Source organism: Oncorhynchus mykiss, chromosome 10 (assembly GCF_057628025.1).
Source record: "Oncorhynchus mykiss isolate SJ-2025 chromosome 10, ASM5762802v1, whole genome shotgun sequence".
NCBI classification, from domain to species: Eukaryota; Metazoa; Chordata; class Actinopteri; order Salmoniformes; family Salmonidae; genus Oncorhynchus; species Oncorhynchus mykiss.
In genome coordinates, this window is record NC_143031.1 from 6,594,884 (window position 1) to 6,609,956 (window position 15,073).

General features: G+C 40.1%; 2 protein-coding genes and 1 long non-coding RNA gene across 3 annotated transcripts; 2 read left to right on the forward strand and 1 right to left on the reverse strand.

Moving 5' to 3' along the window:
* The first annotated feature begins 261 nt into the window (after positions 1-261).
* Positions 262-2,903, forward strand: LOC110533287 (heart- and neural crest derivatives-expressed protein 1). Its single transcript, XM_021617378.3, has 2 exons — positions 262-1,277; positions 1,831-2,903. The coding sequence occupies exons 1-2, from the start codon at positions 804-806 to the stop codon at positions 1,924-1,926; spliced, it is 570 nt and encodes a 189-aa protein (XP_021473053.1). The 5' UTR covers positions 262-803; the 3' UTR covers positions 1,927-2,903.
* Positions 2,904-5,632: 2,729 nt separating this feature from the next.
* Positions 5,633-6,075, forward strand: LOC149979925 (uncharacterized). The gene is made up of 2 exons (XR_016484093.1): positions 5,633-5,760; positions 5,888-6,075. It is a non-coding gene; the product is annotated as an uncharacterized LOC149979925 (long non-coding RNA).
* A 2-nt stretch (positions 6,076-6,077) lies between these two features.
* sap30l (sap30-like) lies at positions 6,078-14,794 on the reverse strand. The gene is made up of 4 exons (XM_021617381.3): positions 13,833-14,794; positions 10,491-10,613; positions 10,104-10,202; positions 6,078-7,856 (listed from the first exon to the last, which is right to left on the reverse strand). Exons 1-4 carry the CDS (start codon positions 14,016-14,018, stop codon positions 7,728-7,730), a joined length of 537 nt encoding a protein of 178 aa, XP_021473056.1. The 5' UTR covers positions 14,019-14,794; the 3' UTR covers positions 6,078-7,727.
* Between the last annotated feature and the right edge of the window lie 279 nt (positions 14,795-15,073).

Genomic DNA, 15,073 nt, shown 5'->3' on the forward strand with positions numbered 1-15,073 from the left:
CACAAATGCATGCAATATAGTACCAATGGAATCTATGCTAAACAAAAACACAATATTTGACTAACTGAAGCAATATAGACAAATGATACATTCTGAGTATGGGGGAAAACCCGTGCGTAAAGGCTGCAGAGAGCTCAATATGGGATCCGCAGGAGCCTTTTCAACTATAACTAATCGAACTAAACATGAAAACTATACTCTTCTTCGGGTTGAAAGGGGAACAGGCCGTGCAAATTATGTATTGGTTTGCATACGTTCTCATACCGGTTTTGGTTGTGGCACCATGGCGCATGTTATTGTTAAACCTCACTGACTGCTCTGCTCTCCAACACTCTCCACCCCAACCTGTGGCCATCTCACCTCATTGGCTGACTGGTCGTTCTGTTGTTTTCGAAACCATATAAACCTGAGGCCCCCGCGCCTTCAGCAGGGTCAAATTTCTTGCGTAAATGAGAGCAATCCCACGAAAAAGGAGTGCTCTACAGATTGTCAAAACCTGCCTGGATTATACTACTTCACTTTACACGTACTTGTTCTAGCCTATCAGAATGACAACGACGGGTTTTCAACAAATTTGACACTTTTTTTTTTTTAGGAGAAACGTTTATAAACGTTTGTTGCTTGTCTTATGTGTTTGTATTTGTTATAGTGAAGGTCTTCCTATGTCGATTTGGAGCATCATTCGCTAATGTCACTTTCCCCTGATCACTAGAGCATTGGTCAGTGACGAGTGTTACCAACCTCAAGACTCCAAAAGACCTGCTGGGACCTGAGGAGATTTTGTTTTTGATCTATTTTACAAAATGAACCTTATTGGGAGCTACCAGCATCATCATCTGATGCACGAGACCTTTCCATTCGTGCAGAGGTGTCATCAAGATAACCCGTACTTCCAAAGCTGGGTGGTGAACCACGGCGAAGTCCCTCCTGATTTCCAGATCCAGTCTCCGTACTCCACGGAGTTTGGGGCTCAGGGTCCGGCTCACGACAGCCAGCTGGACGCTCCCTCAGCGCGCACTGGGAAGAGGAGAGCCTCCGGGCCGAAGAAGGAGCGGAGGAGGACGGAGAGCATCAACACTGCGTTCGCCGAACTGAGAGAATGTATACCAAACGTACCGGCAGACACGAAACTGTCCAAAATTAAAACATTACGACTAGCAACAAGTTATATTGCCTACCTAATGGACGTGCTGGCTAAAGACACTGGAGAGACCGAGGGATTCAATGCCGAAATCAAGAAATATGATAACAGAGATTTGAAACGGAAACGGGAAACGGTAGGCTATGTGTTATAAATGGTATATTATTCTAACTTTGTAGGCCTAAAAAGTATTTGTTGGAATTTACGTTCTACCATCAACCTACATTATTTTCATCGTTATTGAGTGTATTTAATGCGTAAGTAGGGAATATGCACCGTCGTGATAGTGGTTTTAACTGTTGAAACAAAGTTGAGGCCATAATATTGTAATTAATGTATAGGTCTATTCAATTAATGTTAAAATAATTTGCTTAACCACATTTGTTGACAATTTAAAGCGAAAATATTTCACAGTTTAGAACAATGAAACTTATTTTAGAATCGCACATCAGAGTTACATAATTTTTTTTGCTCAATTGAACAAGCCTGAGAAGGCCTTTAAAGATTCACAGTAGAGCATTGTGATCCTGCTAGCCTGGTTGTTACATGGTACCATGTCGGCTAATAGGTGTTTATTTCATTCAGACCATGGCCATCATATACATTTAGTTAAAAGTCAGTCAGCAATACAACTGCCTAATGCTATGCTATATCAATATTCTGATCCCCTTTTGTATTTTCTTTCACAGAACGAGGACCTGCAAGAGTCATTAGGAAACGAGAAAAAGTTCAAAGGGCGGACGGGTTGGCCTCAGCAAGTCTGGGCTTTGGAATTGAACCAGTGACTGTTCTGACGTCACTGAGCAGAGCCTAGCAGCAGGAAACCCACGCAGACTCCGTATTCAAGCACTTCGCTGCCAGGAATACAACCACTTATATACACATCTATAGGCCTTCTACGTGCAATGTTCAAATTCAAACACGGTAGACTTGGTGAAATGCAATATTATGCAAATGATTCAAAAAAAAAAAAAACTGCCTGGACACCTTTTGTTTGTCATTTGTATTCTTTGATAGAATATAAATGAAAGTTAGGCTATATAGCTTAGAATAAATATGTATGGTTGTGGATAGGCCACAATAGTGAACGGAGAGACTGACACGGTGGTATATGTGTGGTGTTTTTTTTATTCTTTAACGCGGCAATCAATGTTCAGCACTGTTTTTTTTTTTTATGCTATGCATTGTCTTGTTATAATAGTGTCGACTTTGTCGTGTTGTCTTGTTAATATGTTTTGGGAATCTACCTCAAATTAATGTAACTGTCCCTTTGAAATAGACAACATTTAGAAGTGCAGGACAAATATCTGTTAAAAAAAAAAAAAAAACGGAACGTAATTCCAAAGGACACACAGGTGGTTCATTATTAGACTGTATATTTGAATCTGACGAAATTGTTGTCTTTGTGTGAATTGGATGTAAAATTATATTAAAATAGATGACTTAATAAATGACTTACATAATTAATCACAAAATCGTTGTAAAACGGCAATGAAATCATTCAGTGCTTCAAAACGATAACGATTAGGTATAGATAGGTCTTGATGTGCATATCCCTAGGTTACTATTTATTACTTTCCTTTATTGGAGGATCCATTTTCTAAAGAGTACATTTTTATTATGTATTGTTACCAATCACGAGACACATCCGGGTAATGGTACAGTTTGGTAAAACATTTTAGGTTACAAATGGAACGATTTAATCATAGCATGTGTGCAAAAAAAATAAACAAAATAAAAAGGTTGTGGAAGATCATAAGAAGTTCATTCCCTCTCTCCCACTATCCCAGGTCCCCATACAGCTGGGCCCTCGAGGATACATTTTCTTATTTTGTTTCTTCAATCTTTTGTTTTATGGTAATGTGCTAGATAACATGAGGGTTTGAGGTGCAGTGGTTTAAAATGTGAAAACACATGCTTCAGGGTGCTTGGTCCGAAGTACAATAAATAATCAGTGGTATATATCTCTAGTCATAATTGATATAGGCGAGGGAAGTCATATGCCAGTCGTGATGGCAGTTATAAGCAATTTTCTTGGGTATGAGCTAAAACATTTGATTGGCTCTATACGATATTTACCATATTCAGAAATTAATTATAGATCAATATAGGTCTATAGTAATTCAGTTAAAAATGTAGACGAAAAACGAATATTTGGTTAAGTTCAATTTACGGTGATTACGTTCCATTTTGTCATGGGACAGACGCACGCTGTTTCGCCCGGAACCAATAAAACCGTCTTTCGATTGACTTATCAGCCCACAAGATAAACTCGTCCCATCAATCAATCAATTTCAAAGCATAGCCTATACCAGGGTTTCCCTAAATTAGATCCCGGGGCCACGTTTTGGTTGTTGCCCTAGCAGCTGATTCGAAGCATGACCGAGTTTGTGAAACCCTGGCCTATTTTAGTATAGAATAATCAAATTAAGAGATAAGATTAGACTATTATTTCAATTATGCAAAAAAACATATATGCTTGAACAAAGATGTGCTTATAGACCCATCAGCAACTAGTGCTTAATATTAGGCCAGCATACTATTGGTTTGGACGTCTATATTTGCCTATGCATATACAGTGTTTTCAGAAAGTATTCATACGCCTCGACTTATTCCACATTTTGTTGTGTTACAGCCTGAATTCAAAATTTAAATAAAACATTCTCATCCATCTACACACAATATCCCATCATGGTAAAGTGAAAGTAGTAGCACCTTGGGCAGCGATTACAGCGGAGTCTTTCTGGGTAAATATCTAAGATCTTTCCACACCTGGATTGTACAACATTTGCCCATTATTCTTTCCTAAATTCTTCAAGCTCTGTCTGTCAAATTGGTTGTTGATCATTGCTAGACAACCATTTTCAGGTCTTGTCATAGATTTAACTCGGCCACAATGTCTCCTTGGTAAGCAACGCCAGTGTAGATTTGGCCTTGTGTTTTAGGTTATTGTCCTGCCGAAAGGTGAATTAATCTCCCAGTGTCTGTTAGAAAGCAGACTGAACCAGGTTTCCCTTTAGAATTTTGCCTGTGCTTAGCTCCATTAGGTTAATATTTTGTATCCTGAAAAACTCCCCAGTCATTAACGATTACAAGTATACACATAACATGATGCAGCCACCACTGCTGCAGCCACCAAACTATGCTTGAAAATATGGAGAGTGGTACTCAGTAATGTGTTGTATTGGATTTGCCCCAAACATACCACTTTAACTTCAGGACAAAAACTTAATTGCTTTGCCACATTTTTTGCAGTATTACTTTAGTGCCTTGTTGCAAACAGGATGAACGTTTTGGAATATTTTTCATTCTGTACAGGATTTCTTTTCACTCTATCAATTAGGTTAATATTGTGGAGTAACTACAATGTCGTTGATCCATCCTCGGGGATATTCAGTGTCTGATTTATTTGTATTTTTACCAATCTACCAATAGGTGCCCTTCTTTGCGAGGCATTGGAAATCCATGCTGGTCTATGTGGTTGGAATTCACTGCTCGACTGAGAGGTCTTACAGAAAATGGTATGTGTGGGGTACAGAGATGAGGTAGTCATTGACAAATCATATTGAACACTGCTATTGCGCACAGAGTGAGCGCATGCAACTTATTATGTATTGTTATGCTTAAGCAAATCTTTACTCCTGGGCTTATATAGGCTTGACATAGCAAAGGGGTTGAATACTTATTGACTCAAGACAATTCAGCTTTTTATTTATGGGATATTGTGTAGGCAAGCGACAAAAAAAAACTCAATTTAGGTAGTTCGAATATGGTTCATTGCTCTCAAGTTGAGACTTTCTACATTGTGCCTGTGTTAGTACAGCAACTACGTTTACTTTTGAAATGATATATATATAGTAACAATTATGCATTTTCCACCCTAACAAACACAACTTCAATTAATTGCTTAAAATGAGCCTTAAAAGCTGAAAACATGAAAATGACCAAAAATCTAAACTGTTGAAATACTTAGTTCCCACCAGACACAACTTTACATAAAAATCTTACAATCAAGGATGAATTAAAAGCACTGTTCTTACTTTTTTTTGTGAGAAAAAAAAGACAAAATAGCTATTCGGGATCCTTGGGACGTTCCTACGGTTATAGGTTCTGGCACGTCCCTACCGTAAACCTTAAACCCAAGCCATAACCTTTTTAATGGCTAGGGGTTAAGGTTTACGGTAGGGACGTCCCAGGGAACCCCGGATAGCACTAGCCATAGGTTATACAGGCTATATATGTCCCGTCTAACCTATAGGTCTACAGGCAAGAAACTGATTCCTCCAGCAAATAATTGCATCTGTACACATGGATGGTCTCAACCGGCAAAGTTCATTGCTCATCAACGAATCATGTACAGGACATTTTTATTTGGGAGGGGGGGGGGGGGGGCACACGTGTCATTCTCTTATTGCATAGCCTACGAAATGTTGTCACATGTAGGAAACACGTCAGGTTTCAGCCCTGCTACCTTCATGTAGGAGTAGGTCTAGCGTTGTTTCTGCCGTTCAACCACCGGAGCCCAACAGAATGCTACTGACACCTACCGGTAGATCGAGTAACTACAGAGAGAAGGTGGAGGAAAATGCATGCGTTAGAGGCTAATGCATGTGATAGAGGCTAATGCATGCGATAGAGGCTTGCATGTGATAGAGGCTAATGCATGCGATAGAGGCTTGCATGTGATAGAGGCTAATGCATGTGATAGAGGCTAATGCATGCGATAGAGGCTTGCATGTGATAGAGGCTAATGCATGCGGTAGAGGTGCACTGTAAATCTGCAACACTAGTGATAGGGCTGCATGACAACTCCGCTGTCTTGTGGTTGAAAAAGCATGGAAGGAGAGCAGTTTGTCCCTTACTAATTCTATCCAGCTACTAAATCACAAAAAATAGTGACTAGCCCAGAGCAAAAAAAAAAAAAAAAAAGACAAGCCATTATCTATGTACAATACGTTTATTAAAAGCAATACGCAGCCATATTTAAATACACGTATTATCTATTACAACAGTTAGGTTAACGCAGCACAGCCATTACAGTATTAACGCAGCACAGCCAATATGTTCAAGAGGGGAAATCTATATGGTGCTAACAAGGCTACAAGCGACAAAAAAAGTCAAAAATAAAGAAAATAAAAAAAGCCATCGATTCTTCAGCAATGACACACCGGACACGGCTAACTGATGGTGTAACATGGAACGCAGCAGACACGACTTATTTCTTGGGACTTATAAATAAGGACAGGGAAAATTGGAAACAAATCAATACTAAAAAGACATACCATCATATGTGGGGAGACCACTGACTCAAACAAACCAGTGAACATACAGTGATGTTGAAGTGTAGAAACTCATTAATTAGCGACACAGAGGAATAAAAACAACTCCCATCTTCCTCTAGTGACTATAGTTGGTACTGTGGTACCACTAGAGAACACATTATTTCAACACTGTGCCAGGAAAGGAAATGGACTTGACAAGTCCAGGGTGACATGATTCCTCGGAAATACATTCCAATAGAATAGAACTAAGATATTGTAAACACTAAAGCAAAAGTACAGACAGCGCTCATTGTGCACTGTGAAAGCAATTTAGGCGGTTCAAACACAGTTCACTGCTCTCCAAAGTTGAGACTTTCTATATTGTGCCGGTGTTAGTAGAGCAACAACGTTTGCTTCGGAAATAATATATTGTGGTAATAAGGCGTTTCCCACTCTAATGAACACAGCTTCAATTAATTGCTTAAAATTAGTCTCAAAATGCTGAAAGCATGATAAAATGACAAAAATCTAAAACAACTGTTGAAATAGTTACTCCTACCAGAAACACAACTTCACATAGAAATCTTACAATAAAAGGATGAACTAAAGTACTGTTCTTATATTTATCACAAAAAAAAGGTAGTGGGTAAAGAAAAAACAAACAAAAAATGTAAAAAAAATTAAAAAAATCGACACCAATATTTGAAAATAACTTGTTTTTAACTGAAACACCACTTCAGTCTGTCTGTGTGTGTTTCAGTGTAGAAGATAGACGAGAGGGAAAAGTCCGAGTGAGAGAAACTAAAAAAAATAAAAAATTGAAAAGGGTCTGCCAAAATGCTACATCATTCAACTTCCTCAGTCTTCACATGCATGTCACACTGCCAGATAACAGAATGAGTACTAGCTGGGCAACAGGAAAATGTACAATGCTTATTAACACCTTTTTAAATGATCTTTTCATTCACAAAATGCACCCTGTCCAGTTTATAGATATCTTAAGTTTGCACACTCTGGTTTGGCACAAACCATTTTTCTTCAAAAGTTGTTAACAGTCAACGCAAAAACAAAACAAAAAAAACAGCCCCCAAAACAAACATCTTTAAGGCAGTTATCATACATTGCATTCTACCTTTTTGCTGATTTCTTCATAATCTGTGCATTTTGTACATATCAGCATATTCACATTACAGCATTACATTACCCTGCGGAGTCTCAACAACTGTCTTAAGATCAGTTTTGGCTGCCTGTTCGGAAAAACACCTTGTTATCAAACACACGTGTCCATGTCCAAGTCTTGGTATGGGAAGTTAAATCGGTGGCTTTCACTCCAGCTGTTTGCTACCGTCCGACTTCTGGTCCAGTCGGCTTTTGGTGCTCTTCACCATATAAATAAAATAGGTCAGAGTCTCCTTCTCGTTCACCGGGATATTCCGGAAGTGACGACTGACAGTCTGAAAACAAACAACATTGGAGGACAAAATCATTTAGTCGTCACAGAGAGGAGAACAACGTTTTAGATTTAAAAATCACTCAAGTTATCATTGAGGAGAACAATGTTCTAGATTTAAAAATCACTAAAGTTATCATTGAGGAGAACAATGTTCTAGATTTAAAAATCACTAAAGTTATCATTGAGAAGAACAATGTTCTAGATTTAAAAATCACAAAGTTATTATAGAGGAGAACAACGTTCTAGATTTAAATGATTAATTTATCACAGAGGAGAAAAAGCTTCTATATTTCAGAGAGTACATCAGAGAAAAAGGTTCTATATTTCAGAGAGTACATCAGAGAGAAAGGTTCTATATTTCAGAGAGTACATCAGAGAGAGGTTCTATATTTCAGAGAGTACATCAGAGAGAAAGGTTCTATATTTCAGAGAGTACATCAGAGAGAAAGGTTCTATATTTCAGAGAGTACATCAGAGAGAAAGAGGAGGTCAGTGTAATCCCTCTATTGATTGAGCATCCAGTTTATTTCCGCCCACTTTAATAAAAATAAAGTTTAAAAAATCTGGCAAAGATTAGTGGTATTGAATATAGAATATGATATTTAAAAGCAGGAGGCAAGACCAACGAAGACCAAGTGAGATCACCAGTCTGGTTAACCACCCAGTGACAAAACATTGAATCCTCCCATACTGTCAAGGATTAGATCCCCATGTATAAAGAGATGTGTTTCTAGGAGACATTCAATCCCCCTTCTAAACCCAAAACACACAGAGATCATTTTGAATTTAAAATAACAAGCGCGAGGGGAAATAAACATCCTCTGTGTAGTTTCACCCAGCTCCATTCAGGCTGACAGTTCCACTCAATGTGGGCGGCACATGGAGAGCTGTAATTGGTTGGACCTGTTGGCGTGCACTTTATTAATGACGTGACAGGCTCATTAATGGAGGTCTGGGCCTCTCTACAGCCTGGGGAAACATTCAACTTACAGGGCAGTTTCATTTATTTCAACCAGCTCCCGCAACGACCCCCCCTCCCCTCCCCTCTCCCCCCTGCATCACCGGGTCGGGCTGGAAACATCATAGAGGAGTATTTGTAAGGACAGGAGTCGTGCCAGCTGCAAGATTACATGTCGATTTCACAAATTCTCCTAACAATCCGTCTATGTCCAATTAGTTTGTAATTGGTCTCCCACACCACATACATCATGGTAAATAATAATCATATTTATGTTATGGGCCACGGGTTCCATTGGATGGGCTGGGCACACCTACTGAGGGTGAGGGTACCCCTTTACAGGAAAATCACTAAGAATAATTATCCTAGCGAAACCCCAAGACAGAAGTTAGCTCTAACAGAGTTAAGTCCTTCTGAGACAGCTTACCGAGTTCTTTGGATGGGACACTAGCTCATATATATATATATGAGCTAGTGTCCCATCCAAAGATCCAAAGAACTATATATATATATATATTACAGTGCTACATTGTTGTACGCAAAAAAAATGAACGCAAATGTTGAAATCTGTGACGTAATATTTTTAAAGTCCATCTACTGTCATTGTGGCAATAAACATCGCACTGTAATGTCCTATGGATATATTAACACTAAGCAGTCCAAGCCCAAATTAGGTTGGAATAAGCTTATTTGGACATGGAACGGGTAGTGACACGAGTAGTTTCAACACCCGTGGGTTTAACTGGCACTTATCCAGTTAGGTGTTCCATTCTACCAGCCAGCAACTCTTTGGCCAGCACGGAGCAGCTGTTAAACTGAACTGGTTTGGCAAGTTGCAGTTTGTTTTAGCCTGCTGGGAGACTTGCTAGGTAGTAGTCCAGTATTACAAAGGACATCTAGATTGCAAAATATCAATACACCATATAAGACAATACATGAATACATTCATTAAAGTTAAAACAAACAAAAAAATTAAGAAAAAAAAAAGTGCCTGATGCTTGTCTTTAGCTGGAAAATGTTGTTAGATACCCCACTGGTGGGTACACTGTTACCGGTCTATAACATCTTACATACACAGTACTGCTGTAGGCTTACTAGTTGACCTTGATGTAACACAGGCACTTGTATTTCTTACTAAGCACTAATTTCTCTAACGGTCGTTTATTTTGAGAAAAGTTTTATTTGCCTGCGATACGTGGTTGTCTTTAGCTACCTACCTTACTTGAATGCACTGACTAAGACTTTCTGAATCAGAGAGTGAACTTAACTCCACTTTAAATGTAGGCCTACCTCAGCCAGTTGGGCCTTGTTTAAGCCAGGTCTGGTCTGCAGCTTGTAGTGTCTCTTGTAGCGTCTCAGCGTGTTCACCTGAAGCTGGAACAGGTCCACCTAACATCACAGAAACAGACCGTGAGGAAAGACGGGTGTGTTATCCATAAAGGATTTAATATCTTTAAGCACCTTTTACTGTTCTCTATCAATTACATTTCACGCATAAAATGCTTAAAAGAGAATTCACGCAGTTAGGAATTTTCATCAATAGCCATCTTATGTCGTCTTTCATATCTATTCAACTTGCTGGTATTTTTTTCTTCAACAAGGATGTTTCCTATTGAGGAAGCGATGTTGTGTTTTTAGAGTAAGACGATGAAAGGGAAGACAATGGGGGTCTGTTACCTCTGGTACTTCCACGTCGTGGTCCGGAGACTCCCCTCCGTCGTCGCTCGTCTTCCTCTTCCTCTTGTTACGGACACTCTGGATAAAGTTTTTGTGGAAGTCGCATATGTAGAGATGTCGAACCTAAAATACAAACAGATATACAGTACCAGTCAAAAGTTTGGACACACATTCCAGGGTATTTCTTTTTATTTATATATATATATATATATATATATATATATATATATATATTTTTTTTTTAAACTATTTTCCACATTGTAGAATAATAGTGAAGACATCACAACTATGAAATAACACATATGGAATCATGTAGTAACCAAAAAAATGTATTAAACAAATCAAAATATACTTTATATTTGAGATTCTTCAAAGTAGCCACCCTTTGCCTTGATGACAGCTTTGTACACTCTTGGCATTCTCTCAACCAGCTTCAATTAACAGGTGTGCCTTGTTAAAAGTTAATTTGTGGAATTTCTTTCCTTCTTAATGTGTTTGAGCCAATCAGTTGTGTTGTGACTAGGTAGGGGTGGTATACAGAAGATAGCCCTATTTGGTAAAAGACCAAGTCCATATTATGGCAAGAGCAGCTCAAATAATCAAAGAGAAACGACAGTCCACACTTAACCAGCATGGCTAACACAGCATTATGCAGCGATACGCAATCCCATCTAGTTTGCGCTTAGTGGGACTATCATTTGTTTTTCAACAGGACACTGACTCAAAACACACCTCCAGGCTGTGTAAGGGCTATTTGACCAAGAAGGAGAGAGATGGAGTGCTGCATCGGATGACCTGGCCTCCACAATCACCTGACCTCAACCCAATTGAGATGGTTTGGGATGAGTTGGACAGCAGAGTGAAGAAAAAGCAGCCAACAAGTGCTCAGCATATGTGGGAACTCCTTCAAGACTGTAGGAAAAGCATTCCAAGTGACTACCTCATGAAGCTGGTTGAGAGAATGCAAAGCTGTCATCAAGGCAAAGGGTGGCTACTTTGAAGAATCTCAAATATATATATATATATATTTGTTGTTTAACACTTTTTTGGTTACTACATGATTCCATATGTGATATTTCACAGTTTTGATGTAGAAAATAGTAAAAAGAAAGAAAACCCTTTGAATGAGTACATGCATGTGTCCAAACTTTGACTGGTACTGTATAATTATGATGACGCACAAGTGGAAAAACAATCAAAATTTCACCAGATAATTCTCCTTTTGGGTGTGACAGATGTGACACTATTTCCATTTATTTATTTAATCTTTATTTAACTAGGCTGTTGTAGGCAGTTAAGAACACATTCTTATTTACAATGACGGCCTACCGGGGAACAGTGGGTTAACTGCTTTGTTCAGGGGCAGAACGACAGATACAGCTTCAGGGAGCTGTTCTAGCCCAAGGCTCTAACCACTAGGCTACCTGCCATCCCTACACTCTAACCACTAGGCTACCTGCCGCCGCTACACTCTAACCACTAGGCTACCTGCCGCCGCTACACTCTAACCACTAGGCTACCTGCCCCCCCTACACTCTAACCACTAGGCTACCTGCCGCCCCTACACTCTAACCACTAGGCTACCTACCGCCCCTACACTCTAACCACTAGGCTACCTGCCGCCCCTACACTCTAACCACTAGGCTACCTGCCGCCCCTACACTCTAACCACTAGGCTACCTGCCGCCCCTACACTCTAACCACTAGGCTACCTGCCATCCCTACACTCTAACCACTAGGCTACCTGCCATCCCTACACTCTAACCACTAGGCTACCTGCCATCCCTACACTCTAACCACTAGGCTACCTGCCATCCCTACACTCTAACCACTAGGCTACCTGCCGCCTCAATGTGCTATTCAACTAGGCCAGTTTAACTCCTCATAACGTAGGTTTCCACATAATTTTGTATTTAGCTCGTGTTCTTGACAAAAGATAATTTGGGAAAGCAAAGGGAATAATTATTTATATTTGAGTTAGCCTAACCAAGTGTGGTAGCTCTGGTAATATTGTGTTGGGAAGAGGAAGCCAAAATTCTGGCCTTATGTAGCCTAGTGGTTAGAGTGTAGGGGCGGTAAGCCTAGTGGTTAGAGTGTAGGGGCGGTAGGTAGACTAGTGGTTAGAGTGTAGGGGTGGTAGGTAGTCTAGTGGTTAGAGTGTAGGGGCGGTAGGTAGCCTAGTGGTTAGAGTGTAGGGGCGGTAGGTAGACTAGTGGTTAGAGTGTAGGGGCGGTAGGTAGCCTAGTGGTTAGAGTGTAGGGGCGGTAGGTAGCCTAGTGGTTAGAGTGTAGGGGCGGTAGGTAGCCTAGTGGTTAGAGTGTAGGGGCGGTAGGTAGCCTAGTGGTTAGAGTGTAGGGGCGGTAGGTAGCCTAGTGGTTAGAGTGTAGGGGCGGTAGGTAGCCTAGTGGTTAGAGTGTAGGGGGCGGTAGGTAGCCTAGTGGTTAGAGTGTTAGGCCAGTAACAGAAAGGTTGCTAGATCAAATCTCCAAGCTGACAAGGTAAAAATATATTGTTCTGCCCCTGAACAAGGCCGTCATTGTAAATAACAAATTGTTCTTAACTGACTTGCCTAGTTAAATAAAAAATAAATTGGCAGGTTTTCCTATACTCAACCATTGTGCATAAAATCATCTAAGAGAAATGGCCATGGATCACCACTTGGGGATCTTTCATCTTATGTTAGTAGTTAGGGAGGGAGCAAGAATCCACACCCTGACCAGAACACAGCAAAGTGTAGTTTTCCAGATAGCAAAGCCGCAATTTTACATTTCAAGTTCAATTGGGGCGGTAGCATTGAGTGCTGAAAGACAAGAGTTCGATCTGCCTGTGGCGGATACATTGTATACATTTCACAGCTGGATTTTACAGACAACTATACACTAGGGAGTTTATTTTCTTCTCCTTCTTCATCACACTTGCTTGTAGCCAAATAGAACTGCCTCGTAACTTTTGTGTCCCCCACAGGACAACCTATAGCTTCCTTAGTAACAGCCATTTTAGGGAGTGGAGGCGTGGAAAAGACTGTCTACGCAGGGTGAAACTGCCAGCCAAGGCTCGGATTGGAGGTGGGGGAGAAACCCTTTCTTGTTTGCTGTCCCACTGGCTGCTACTCCAAATGAAACCATAAGCAGTCAGAGAGAAGTCCACCATTTTCCGTGATACATAATTATGGCGCAGAACAAACCTTAGAATAAAAGAGTGAGGTTGAATTTGACAAGCTTGCTCGATTAGCAAGTGCTTGGTTTGCTTAGCCAGTTGGTAGAAGGGGATGTCTATGGGGACGAACTACATAGTCTCAAATGGTTGAGACAACTAACGTTAGTTAGCAATAATAACACTTACGCTTTTGTCGATGTCCAGTTTCAGTTTTTTCTGCGATATGCTTTTTTGGATCCGTTTGCTGAAGGAGGCGTTTCCAGCTGATCGTCCGCAGCGCTCACCGTCCTCAATCAAACAACAAGTCTGACCGTAAAACGGCGGCGCTGGGGGGCCGTCGTGACTGTCTTCTTCAGTGCTGAACCCGTTCATGATTGTTGGGTTTGGGGATGTTTTTTTGTTGTAAAAAACCCACTGAGAACGTTATTTTCTCCTCCCAAAATCCCACCCCCCCCTTTTTTTTTTTTATACAGACAAGCGTGAACTAGAAAGCTGTTTTTCTCAAATTAAACAAAATGCGGAAAAACAATTAAAACGAAACTTTAAACGAGATTCCTGATCAAACTATAAACTGTATATAGATTAAAAAAATAAAAATAATCCATACCACAATTCAGGCTAGAATGCCAAGACAGGACCACAAGGTGGCTTGCTATCAAAGCTAGCTGTGCTAGCGAACAAATTCCTGAGCCGACAAAAACGGTGATGTCGATTTTGTACAACGTGCAACCTATACTTTTCGGTCATTCGTACATGCGGCTCCAATCGGTTAACACATAAACTAAATCGGAACACAAAAGTCGTTTTTAACTGATTAAACAACTTTGAAGTAATCACATATTTCAGACTTCACCTTAATAATAGTTGCGGTATTCTTTCAGAAGAGCCTTGTACAATGAACATGCCTTGTTCCTGCAGCGGAAGTTCTTCCTGGATCACTATTGGTTATTTTCTAATGGAGGCGGAATTAACATGTTTAGATCGCTCTTCGGTTGGTTAAAAAACAATGTCAATCATTCAGACATGTTACTTCCTGGATCAGGACGCGTATTTGTTTTAGTATGAAAAGACGAGTCTGACACCTCCACTGTGTTCATGAGTAATCTTCATATTGAAAAACAGACATATGGGATTTTAGTGTGCACCCACTGATAAATCATGTACTCTACAAGTCTGATAACATTGTTGACGCAAGCCTCCTTTCGAATATGATTTCATAACGCATTCGTTTGGACATTTCCAACGCAGAAGTAATTTAGTTACATCTGATGACTGGAAAATGTTAAAAAAATAACTTGCTCAGCCAGTCCTGGTCCCGGTTTCCCAAAATAATCTTACGGCATTAGAACCACTGGTTCCTATGATTCTAACGATGCATTTCGCTTTGGGATTCTTTTGGGAAGTGGGCCCTGGATAGTTTCTTATTT

What these genes read in the sequence shown, in the direction of transcription:
- LOC110533287 (XM_021617378.3), top strand. Translation starts at nt 804, where the DNA reads ATGAACCTTATTGGGAGCTACCAGCATCATCATCTGATGCACGAGACC. An exon ending in TGAAACGGAAACGGGAAACG is followed by an intron (nt 1,278 to 1,830) that starts GTAGGCTATGTG and finishes TTTCTTTCACAG; the next exon opens with AACGAGGACCTGCAAGAGTC.
- sap30l (XM_021617381.3), bottom strand. Translation starts at nt 14,018, where the DNA reads ATGAACGGGTTCAGCACTGAAGAAGACAGTCACGACGGCCCCCCAGCG. An exon ending in ACGACGTGGAAGTACCAGAG is followed by an intron (nt 10,203 to 10,490) that starts GTAACAGACCCC and finishes CTGTGATGTTAG; the next exon opens with GTGGACCTGTTCCAGCTTCA. An exon ending in ACAAGGCCCAACTGGCTGAG is followed by an intron (nt 7,857 to 10,103) that starts GTAGGCCTACAT and finishes GTTTGTTTTCAG; the next exon opens with ACTGTCAGTCGTCACTTCCG.